Source organism: Gavialis gangeticus, unplaced genomic scaffold, assembly GCF_001723915.1.
Source record: "Gavialis gangeticus isolate Ggan-Ray unplaced genomic scaffold, GavGan_comp1, whole genome shotgun sequence".
NCBI lineage: Eukaryota > Metazoa > Chordata > Crocodylia > Gavialidae > Gavialis > Gavialis gangeticus.
The window spans coordinates 69450656-69462712 of record NW_017728993.1 but is presented as its reverse complement, the minus strand read 5'-3'; the positions used below and the strand labels follow the sequence as shown (position 1 = coordinate 69462712).

Here is a 12057-nt window from a genome sequence, read left to right as displayed (position 1 = left end):
TCCTTCATCCACAGCTGGTTGCCATTAGCCTTGCTTCCCCCACAGAACGGCAAAGCTTTCTTGCCACAACATGGGTCAATGCTTGGTCACATCCCACCACCTCCATCAAGGCCGCTTGTCATACCACTTCCCAGCCTAGTTGGGCATACTCTGCCACTGCTGCCTTGCTCCTAGGAAGTTCTGCCTCAACTACATCTTTTCTTATTCTGGCATCCCTGTTTCTTGACTTCTTAGACAAGGTCCAACCCTTCCTCACCTCCTGATCTGAGAATATCCTGGCAGAACTCATCCGGCTGCCAGACTACACTGGGCCTGCTCCTGCTAGTCTCATCCATACCCCATTTCCTCACTGTAGGATCTGATGCACCAGGCACAATTTGCAGCTCCACAGAACATGTCTTACCCCATATCACACCCCTGGGAGCTTGCCCCAGTGCTAGTCTCCATTCGCATCTCTTCACTCCCTCAACACTTCTGTGCAGTGATCTTAATGCCTCTCCTAACACAGGCAATATCTGTACCAGTAACTGCACTGCTGCTTTTCTTTGCAGGATTTAAGAAGTGGTCTGGTGCTGACTGCCGTGAAGCTTATCCCTTCGTGTGCAAGTACACAGTCCTACACTGAGCAGCAGGTCCCACAGCCACCAGTCCCTGCTCCTTGTGCTATCCTGACAGCTTCGTCACATGGCAAAGCTTGATCTAGTTCCTGCCAAGGAGAAACACACAACTTGTCCATAAGCCATGACTATTCCCTGCAGTGATCTCTGCTGTTCTGTCTTAGCAGGGCTGGCTTTATTCCACTAAATGTCTCTCTTGCTGAATGAATTTTGTGCTACTAAACGGCTTCAAACCAATGGCAGTAGAATGTGAAATCTCATAGTTGCAGGCTGGAGGCCGTCTCCCCCTTCCTAGTTCAGAGGTTTGTGTGATTCACTTGGAGATATCTATTATTGTGTTAAGTATCTCTAGCATAATCCTTCCCTGTGTTACCTGCCCTACAGAGAGAAAACCCTATTTCTACCCCATGACCTATTGACTCTGTGCCAGTGATACCAACAGGAGGGCCTGTTAGTTATCAGTCCAAAGTCTCTTCATGTAGACTCCCATTTACTAAAGACTGGGCTGAGAACCATCAGCTCATGTTACACAAGCTGAGCCCACCCCTCTTCCCCAGCTATCACAAGGGAAAGATTATTGGTCCTGAATGGGCCTACATCAGATGTGACTCTGCAAGGCAAAGCAATGATCCTGTTATCTTGGGAATGTCTGCTCCTTCCTTCACCCCTGAAAGCTGCTGGCAGTGTGTGCTAACCTGTATCTCTGAATAAACAGCAATGGTACAGGTCTGTGCACAGGACCTCTGTTCATCTGTGCCAGGTTTTGTCTTATGGTTGGCGGGTACGTCTGGTTTTCTAGGGAATGCTATGGAATGAAGCTGTTTCCATAGGCCCATCCTCACCCTCTACCACAGATAAGAACGCGGTCACAGGACACTTGTCACTGCAGTTAGCCTGGACTCTTGCGTGGGTTTGCCCCCCACTCCTCATCCACACCTGTTTGGCTTTCACTCATGAGTGTAGCGATACTTTCATCCAGTCTAGCTGGCTTAGTTTTGTGAGGGAGAGAAAGCATTAGAGGCCATATACCATTTTCATTCAGGCTGGTGAGGAATGTCAGCTTAATCCCTTGAGTGCTTGATAGTCCCCCAGGGCCTTCCCACAATCCTTCTTACATGCTCACAAGGACAGACAAGTTCTCCAAAAATTCACTGGTGTAGAATCATAGAGCAGCACAAAGAACCATGGGATCATGAGGGAATGCTTCCCTAGATAGGGCATATTAACTCTGGTAAGGGTTTTGCAGAGTGGCTGGCCACATCTAGGCTAGCCTCCCTGGGTGCTCAGACCCAGGTAGTGATCATCCTGAGAGCATAGGAGGTGTCCACAAAACTGTCCAAGATAGTGGGCCTACAACATCTCCTGAAAAGCTAAAGGCAGGAGATGTTGGCACTAGAGCCTGTGCAAGAGAGAGTCTGTGGCACATGTCTTTCATGGTTTGATGTGCTGATGGGGCCCAAAGCTACCAAATGTAGGCCAGAAGTCAAGAATGTGCTGAGCTTCAGCTGGCAGGAGGAGAGGTTGGAGGAGAAGTGGGGCACTGTGGTGGAGTCCATGCTCTGCTGTGGATCTTAAAGCACCTGGAAAAAGCTCTAGTTTCTTGTTGCATCCCAGGCTGGGGCCTGTTGGGATGGGGAATAGATGGAGGTGGGGTAGTCTGTAGGGCTTATCCTGGGCAGGAGTTTTGCACTAACCTTTTCCATCCAGGCCCCTAAAGGTCTCCTGTCATTGCTAAACTGGAGGCTGAATCTTTACCGCATCTATTTAGGCACCTGCTCACTTCCCAAGGCCCCCTTTTTACTCCTGGGGGGAGACCAGCAGTATCTCCTCAGTAGCTGCTGACAAAGAAACAGCTGCAAGGCTCTGCAAATAGATGCTAGGAGAGGCATGAATTCATGCTGAGAGCACAGCAGGAAACAGCAGCCTGCACCTCCTGGGGTGTGGTCTTCTCAGATCTAATACTTAGCCCCTAATTATGCTTAGACATAGTCCCTACCAAAGAGCAGTGAAATGGTCAAGGTGCTCCCCCTTGCTGACACCACAGGCAGCCACTGCCAAGGCTTTCCTGATGCTTTCAGGAAGTTGTCAAGCTGAGAATTGTCCCCAAATATTCTGTGGTTTTGTTGGAGGCCAGACTGGGCCCCCTTCAGATCCTGAGCCGTTTTTCCCCTCTTCCTTTTCCTTGATCAGATCGATCCTAGTCGTGTTTGCAGATAAACTTATGCACTTGGACTCTGTTAGCCAGGGCACTGGACCATTCATTGAGCAGAGATACAGAGCCATGGAAATGCCATTTGGATGTTGTCAAGTTTATTGGCATTACCTCACCAGGACAAGGGGCTATCGCTTGCTTGATGGCAGGATACTTGCACAGCAGCTGGTCTGTTTTCCAGAATGCAGCATTCAAGGCCTCACTCCTGATCTTCAAAGCTTTTAAATCAGCTGAGAGCTTGTCACTACGGTGATCAGCCCATGGTGTTGCAGCCCTCTGATGAAATGCAGAGAGCAAAGCCCACAATGAACCTTTGCATGAGACCTGGCTACAAGGGGTTGTACAAGGGGAGGGGTTAGACAAATTGGGAGCCCACTTACTTTCAGGAAATGCTGTAAAGCCAAGTGCCTTTAGGGCAGTGATATTCTCACTGGGGCTCTTAAGCCACAAATGAGTCTGCAACAGTTGGTCTGCAGCTCTTCATGGAAAATGTTATCAAAGGGACAGGAAAAGCATACCCTGAATATAAGATTAAGTGGTGCTGAGAAGGACAGAGCACTGTTGTGAAGTATATGAGAGCGCATAGCAGGGGAGGTGGTGAAGAAGCACTAGGGGCAAAAATAAACCCAGTGGGGAAGTTGGAGAATAGCCCCACTACTGCTCCTTAGCTTTGCCTCTTAGCTCAGTTGTGTGTGTTTTGTGAGGCCTGAAAGGAGAGAAGTCTGTGTGCTTAGGTCTGTCAGGAAGGACTGGGTCCAACCAGTCCAGCCACTTGCCAAGATCTAGAAATAAAAACCAGTTATGTGAAAACAGCCACTGATGATTGGCAGTCTCAAACTGTTGGATGTCACACACCCAGGTCCTGATTCTAGCAAAGTGCCAGTTCTTGGCAGCCCCCACAGCCCCCTTTGGGTGCCAATTAGAAGTTCTGCCTTGCCCTAGAACAGTGATTTCCAACCTTTTTAAATTTGTGGACCTCTAAAACATTTTCAAATGGAGATGCAGATCCCTCTGAATTGTAAATGTGGGTGTTCATATACTTTTAAATGACCATGGTCATCTTCTGCAGATGCCTTAGACAGTCTGTGGACCCTCAGGGGTCGGTGGACCACAGGTTGAAAACCACCCCCCTAGAAATAAGGTGGTCATTATTATCCCTCTCTCTCTCTCTCTCTCTCTTAGATCTCAAAAGCAGCCACTAGGTGGCACCAGATTGTCTTCCCCAAACGGGAGGGATCCTGTGCTAGTCCAAGAACAGGTACCAGGCTGCTCAGGGCTGATCATGTCGAGCGGCTCACAGGTCCTTGAAGGGGTCTGTCCCAGGCTGAGGATCCCACTGCAGTGTGCATTGCTGAGAGAGCCCATCCTGCACCCCTGCCCTCTGAATATGAATGTGCTCGTAATGAAATACAGAAGTAACCCCTGTGTGTTGGGGCAGGGCAGGTGGTTCCAGTAGTCAGAGAAGGTTTTTGCACGGTGGAGCTTAAGGGAAGGACTGGCCTGTGTTTTTTGGCAGCTGGTGACATTAATGGGCCCATCTGTGATGAAGAGGAACCCAGGAGGGTTTCCACAGCTGAGAGGGGAGCTGGCACTCTGGAGGGTGTTTGAGAGGAGGGTGAGGGCAGGGTGAGACACTAGGAGAGGTGTGCGGGTTCAGGACGGGGCAGGGTTTTCATGGCATAGCTGTTTGAGTTGGGTGTATGTAAGAGGTGCCCTGGTGGTCAGGAAGGAGTAGAGAAGTCTTGGCTTTCACTGGCTGTGAGAACATGTGCAGGGTTTGATGATGGTTAGGACACCAGATGTAGGGAAGTCTGGCTGGGGAAAAAGGGGCAAGCTTTGCAAACAAACCTCCCTCTTCCCCTGGAGCAGGGGTCAGCAACCTACGGCTCATCGGCTGGATGTGGCCTACAAAGAGATTTCATTCAGCCTGCGTTCAGCAGCGTGGGGAATCAACAGCATATGGTGGTGGCTGGGTTGCAGGCAGTAGCCAAGTCGCATGCACAGACCTGCCTGAAACTGAGCTCCATTAATTCGCTCTGTTGCTGCTGAAAGATTGCCGATTCCTGCCCTAGAAGGCAGAGAATGAATGGCTTCCTGGCTCCAGCACCCCGGGCTGTAAAGTACTTGGAGTAGCTTGGAAATGTAAGTACATACCTATCCTCCATCACTACAAAAAGGTGAGACTGAGCTCCTAGAAAGCATTGAAAGGGCACATGGTTGCTGGAGGTTGAGTCCGACCGAGACGGTGGGGACTTTGCCTTGCTGTGGAGCCGAGCCCGCGATGCCACGTGCCGCCTCGGGAACCACATTGGCTGTGCCTGGACCTGGATCGAGGAGCGCCGGGAGCTGGGAGTCTCCCTGTGACCAGCCCCGCACGCCAACCGCATCACTGTGACGCCCCGCATGAGGACCTTCCTGGAGAGGTTCCTGAAGGACGCTGTCCGAAACAAGTATGCCGGTGACCTGAGGGCCAAACCTGACCAGGGCAAGGTCTTCGACGTCACCTCGAAGTGGGATGCTAGCAACCACTTCATGCCCAGCGGGAGCTTCATGTGCTTCGCGGACTGGCGCTTCCTCCATCGCGCCCGCCTCAACTGCCTGCCTCTGAATGGGGCAGTGCGCTTCGGCTTGCTGGATCTACCCGCAATGAACCCGTGCTGATTTCCTTTCAGCATTATTTCCCCTGATGGGCTCCCACAAATGTGATCCTTAATGATTTTTTCCAGAGTTTTTCCAAGGATAGAGGTGAGACAAACTGGTCTAGTTTCCCGCTTCCTCCCTCCTCCCCTTTTTGAAAATAGGGACTATACTGGCCCTTTTCCAGTCCTCTGGGACCTGACTGGAGCACCATGAGTGCTTAAAGAGCTGTGCCAGTGGTTCTGCTGTGACACCAGCCAATTCCTTCAGCACCCTTGGATGAAGCATTGATTTGCTATATCATGTATTACGTATTAAAGCCACAACAAACTTGGCAAAAATAATTAAAAGTTGTTGTTTCTTTAGTCCTGTGGTCATTAGCAGTAAAAGTACATCTCTTTCAGATTCATAAAACAAAATCAAGCCTTCCTGAGCATCTTCACAGTGCATCCAGTATTTTGCTGAAAGCTTTTTCCACACCTGAGTTAATGTTTTTCGCTCAAGTTAAAAACAGTCTGTAAGGCTGTGAAACAGGAGCTACATTACCAGGAGCAGTGAACCCACAGCAGAATTGCAGAAGAAAGAAAGCTTAATTAGTGTAACATTAAGCCAATTGAAAAAGGAAAGAGGGTCATTAATACCTGTGGAATGAAGAGTTTAGAAGAAATAAGGTAGATTATAAAGAGCCACAAGGTCAAGTGACCCCCTCACTGCTCCCTGAATAGAAATGCTGCTTCCACTGCTAGACAGTTGGTGTTAAACTTAGGGTGCATCAAAAATCAAAGCGGGGTGCAACTGCACCACCACATGCCCCCTGGATCTGCTCCTAGTACTGCCCCACCTGCTGGGTGGGCTGGGAGGACAAAAGCATTAAAGATGGTGTTTGGAAGCTAAGAAAACATTTACAACCCTGCCTGGCTCTGCTAATTCCCCTCTCTGGTAAACTGAACTGCTGCTGCTGCTACTGTTCAGCCAGAGACAATGTAGGAAATCCTCTGTCCCCAACCTCATTTGCTGAAGCTTAAATGGGACAATTGCATAATGTTTTACATGCGAGCAATCTCTTCCCCCTCCCGACATGCCTCAACAAAATCCCCTACCAGAATGATGATCCTGCAGGAGTGGGGCCAAGCTGAGAAGGTTGACTCGGATCCAAATGCATGCATGTGGTTCAGTGCAAAGATACCAGCCCAGACCTGTTTTGTTTTACCAGTGCACTGTTAAAAGTTGTATTAAATAGAACTGCTGCAAGCATGAAGGTGCTGACATACCTGCCCTGTGGGTGTGTATCATATATCATGCTTGTCTCATAAAGAGATAAAAGTATTCAGTTCCACTTAGCAAGACAGGCAGGAGAGAAAATACTCCAGAGTTTTCTTTCTTTCAGAAAATCCTTCTTTTAGAAAATCCTCCTTTCATATGCCTGACTTAACATTGCCGTTAAAACATTAACTCCTGTATTTCCTCACTGCTTTTCCTCTGGCCACAGCCTGTGTCCTGTAACTGTGCTCCATGTGTACATGCATCTCTCTAGCACCCTTCCCAGTCTCCTGTGTTGACCATTTTAGGGTAGAGAGGGGTGAACCATGCTATTTTTTTTTTTTTGAGCTGAAGTGGGAAATCGGTGTGGGGAGAAGAACTTATTTCGGGCTGAACCAAAGATTTTGTCCCCTGCAAAATGCAAACAAAAGCAGCTCCTTTTTCTCTTAATAGAGGTCAGTTTTCTCCCTTAAAAAATTCCACTTTGAAACATCATTCTAAACATGGTAGTTTGTCTCAGCATTTCTGACACAACACACTTCCTCTTGAAAATGTCCACATGAGATGATTTGGCATCTTTGATATTTTTCCTACCATTTTCTTCCTGGCTGAATCTCTATATTTCTAGTGAGTTTACTGTTAGCAGAAGTTTTGTTCAGCTCTGAGACTGAAACTTCACATTAGTGTTTCCCGCCATCCTCCCTTGGCTGCTCTCCATGTCTCTGAGGCCTTCTACCTGCATTAGGTAGAACTCTTACACCTTCAGGAGCAAATTGGATGCTTACTTTGCTGGGATCCTATGACCCCAGCTGACTTCCTGCCCTTTGGGCAGGGGGCTGGACTCAATGATCTTCCGAGGTCCCTTCCGGCCAGAATGTCTATGAAATCTATGAAATCTTCTGGAGTTGCATAGATTTGCCCTTTGTTGCCTTGCTTGGAGAAAGGACAGTTATTTTGGTTTTTCTACTCCCTACTTTTGGCATCTTATTGAAAAGTCTCACCATGACACTGAGCAGTGTCCTCACCTTGCACATCCACTTCCTTCTGGAGGGAGACCATCCATCAAAGCACTGCTGGGGGCAGGCAGTGTTCTTCTAGTCCAGCGGTTTCAACTTTTTTACACTCAAGGTATCCCTTGGAAAATACCAGCTCTTAGTGCTCACTCGTTTCTTCACCCCAGGCTCAGGGCAGCCCAGGGTGCCTCATCACCCATCAGTGTTGAGACTCTCTGTTCTAGCTCTAGCTCTAGCCCGCTGGGTGGAGAACTGCACACATTCTCCTTTAGATGCCACTCGTGTCTTTCAGATTCCCGTGAGATTGTTGGATTGGTGCTAACACGGTAAGGGTTAATGGTCAGCCTTCTGGAGTCTGTAGCTCAGTGATGCTGATACCTTCAGAGGCTGGCCTGGTTTACCTTTCTTACCTATGTTGAAAAGCAGCCTGGAAGGCTCACATCAGTACATCCCATCACCAGACTTTGCTTAGAAGAGTAAAACGTACTCTTTTGGGCAGTAAAGCATATGATGACTGGGGACAGCTGCCAATCAGAACCAAGTTGTAGGAATAAAGCTGGCTAAGGGGGTAATGGGATCTGCTCATACTCTTTTATTGTAGTGTCAGGTAGAGACATGCAACACTGTTTTGCCTACACTGCTTCCTAATCTGAAAGTGGTATTGCCCCTGTAGTGTGGTACTGTGCACATGCTACATGCTGGTTGTCTCTGCCCCCTATCTCTTGTCATTCCTGTGTCTCCCGTCACTGGAATGAAAGCAGCAGCATCTTGGTATTAATGAACTTCCTTCCATCCTCGCTTGCTGTCTCTGAGGAATGTTGCTTGCACCCAGGTGAGCTGACATATGCTGCTGTTGATGTAAGGATTGAGGAGCTAGGTGTGGTTTTCCATATCACATTCCATTTCTGAGCTCAAACAGCTGAAATCATAAAGGGGTTGAAAGGGGCCCTCTAGCAGGCCGTCTGATCCAGCCTCCTCCTCAAGGCAGGAACATCCCTGGTTAAACCATCCATCACTGAAATTCATCTGACCTGCACTTAAAAGTTCTTGTAACAGAGACTGCGCATCCTCCCTAGAGCATAGGTGTCAAACTCACCTGCCCACCAGGCCGGATTCTATCTGCAGGGCTTCTTAGGGCTGGATCGCTAAGAAGTGGCAGCAATAGGGCAAGCAACATCATCGGGCCATAGGGGTTGATACACCTTTGCTTGACCCTGCTGCCAGTGACTGTTCCCAGTAGGGCTCCAAACCCTGCATTTCAATAGTGGGCCCAATCCCTGCTTGCCCCACCCCTAAATTCCTGGCCCTTCTAGGATCCCCGCAGGCCATATGGCATGGCTTTGCAGGCTGGATCTGGCCCGTGGGTCATGCGCTTGACACGACTGCTCTGGAGGCTCTGTTCCAATGCTTCACCCCCCCTCTTGGTTAGAAAGTTCTTCCTGATATCCAACCTCAGTTTCGCTTGTTGCAATTTAAGACCATCCATTCTTGTCCTCTCCCCTATAGCCTCAGAGAATAGTCTGTCTCCATCCTCCATATAACCACCCTTCAAGTATGTGAAGGCTGTTATCACATTCCCCCTCAGTCATCTCTTCTTCAGACTAAAAAAATCCCAATTTTTCTGCCCATGAAATTATTTGACGCATCTGTTCTGTATCAATCCAGTATTGTCCTGGTGTGTGCAATCCCCACAGGATCCATTTGTTCCCACAACACAAAATACTGACACCCATCAAGTCAGTAGTGCTCACTGCTGGAATTTAGCATGCACTCCATTTTCTTTTGACACTGGATTTTTCTAGTACTCAAAACTTTCCAAGCAAGTTGTTGTTTTCTGGGCTGAAATTTCCTATGATTTGGTCTTTGCCTGCAGCTTTTTAAATGTCTAAGTGTGAGTTGAAAGGGGTCAGCTGAGTTTTGAAAGAAAACACATCCTTCCCCCTCATGGTTAAAGAAAAAGACTCCATGCAGCTCTGTCTATTGCAAATTTCAGAAGTCAGACAACTGAAATGTGCAGTGGGCAGGCACCCCACGGTGGAGTAGCAGCTGTGGGGTGAGGCTGGGCAGGAAAACCTGAGAATATTTGCAAATCCTGTTGATTGTGACTACTTGTTATTCTCAGCCCCGCGATGAGCTAAATGCAAGGTTTGAGGCAGATCCAAAATGACAGCACAATTTATTCAGGTGGGAACCTGACAATACTGGGGATCCCTTCCTTTAATGTCAGTGGCTTCCTAGCCTTGGCTCCAGGGCCTGCATTTTTGTTCTAAATAGTTTCTAACTTATTTGAATATATAAGTGTGTGTCGGGGAGGAGGAGGGGAAGGGAAGGGAGGGTAATACATACTCTTGTTATGCATAAGCATGTCTTTAGGCTCAGGGAGCTGTGTACATAAGGTTCAGCTAATAAAATGCATGCTCACATTCTGGGCACTGTGTGTTGCTCTGAACCAGACAAGAGAACCTTTCAGACTTCCCAGGGATCTGGCAATGTGTCCTTTTTGTCAGAGCTCAGCCTGGGTTTCTATGGCAACTCATTCTGGTCCTCTGTTTGAGAGCCAACTATTCTGCTTTCCCCTGTGAATTCACGGCTCTGACTCCAGATGTGATGCAGGTCTGTGGAGTTAACATTTCTCCAGGTTCTTTGGGAAACCAGAAGTTAACAGCTGGAGAAGGAGGAGTGAGATGGTCGCCAGTAACTTGTGGGAAGCTGGAGCTGTGGGTGGCTTGGGGAGCTGGCATTTTCCAAGGGATGCCTTGAGTGTAAAAAAAAAATTGATAACTACTGGACTAGAAGAATACTGCCTACCTTCAGCAATGCTTTGATGAATCACCTCTGTGAAAAAGACTTACCCACTGAAGTCAGGAGGTGGTAGGACACCGTGCCAGGAGATAAGTGCAGGAAAAATGAAACCGTGGTGGGCAAAGATGAAAGAGAAGAAAAAAGGACGAGCCAGAAGGAGCTGGGGATGGCTTCTGCATCAGCTTGGGCACGTTTTATACGTGCCTGCCAGGACTGATTGGCCTGCCGGATGCCTGGGGCCAGGATAAAAGGCCTGGCAGAAGAGCAGTGAGGGGGACTGGAAGTGAAACCCCCAGCCGGTCTGGAGGGACAGGAGCGCACCAGTGGTCCCAGGGAGGGGATCTGGTGGGCACCCCAGGAGAGGGTAGCCCCAGGGATCCACAGCCAGTGTGAGCCAGGGGAGCCGCCCACGGAGCCAGAGTGGGCATCGACTGGCACCAACGAAGACTGGAGTCCTGTGGGACCCAGCGACACCTTAAGACAGATGCCACTGACAGGCAGTAAAGATCCAGTCCAAGGAAGGGACGATGCACCGGGGAATAAGACAGAGCCAAGAACGGACGATGCCTAGGCAGGAAAAAGGGGTCTGCAGAAGACGCTCGGGGAAGGAGCAGCGTCAATTGTCTGCAGCCATCAGATCCTATGAGCTTGAGCATTAAAGAAAATCTGGGACATCATCCTCAATGACCCAAGTGGCAATGTCGCGGTTGGCAGTAGGCAGGATGTAGGGGAGGCAGAGCCCCACATAAAAGGAGTGGAGGAAGCGACCAAGGGAAGGCCTCAGGGGGGCAGGGCCAAACATTGTTCTCCGGATTCAAAGAAACGAACCATCAAAGATGTGTCAGGTGAGGCCCCTGGGGAACCGCCCCAAAGTCGCTTGGTGAACAGAACATCTGTCCTGAGAAGCCACGGCAAGGTTCAAGAGGCATCCCTACCCACGGCATCCAGGGGAGAGGCACGGAGGGCTATAGTCTCCCTCCCTTTTGGTATGTTTGTCACCAAAAGTAACTTCCTGCACCATGAGCCTGGGCGCAGAGTCTCGCAGCAGCTTGGCCCTATGCGTTCAGGCCCAGGCTTGATCCAAAAGCCATCTCCGCTCCACCTTCGTCTTGCATTAGGCCTGGCTCCCTTGTACACTCCAAAGCAGTTTGTGTAGCAGGGCCTTCCTGACCACCCTCTCTCAACAGCAATTTGCTGGCTGCACAGGAAGGGCAAAGTGGTCCCTATTGCTGTTGCCATACTCCTGTGTATCTGTGGCCTGGGTTCTCCCCAGTTAAAGGATTTGCAAGGGGCAGCACTTATGATGACTGAATGTTCCTGGCAGCTGGTGGCATTGGAGTATGTAGCAATGGTATTTCAGCATGGCTGACATCCCCTTCCAGTGTGAATCCTGTCTGGAGAATGAGAAATGACTTGAAATTTGTGGGCAGGCCTAACATTGTACACACCTTCCAACAAATGCTTCCCAGATGCAGAACAACAGTGTTCACTTTTAAGGAAGCACTATGTCTTTGCT

General features: G+C 49.1%; 1 protein-coding gene across 1 annotated transcript in view; it reads left to right on the top strand.

Annotated features, from left to right (window-relative positions):
• Positions 1–11710, top strand: part of REG4 (regenerating family member 4) — a 27782-nt gene extending 16072 nt beyond the window's left edge. The window contains 2 exon segments of the mRNA XM_019501981.1: positions 552–1040; positions 11701–11710. Coding sequence (XP_019357526.1) covers positions 552–625 — 74 coding nt within the window. The 3' untranslated portion in view covers positions 626–1040; positions 11701–11710.
• The last annotated feature ends 347 nt before the right edge of the window (positions 11711–12057 follow it).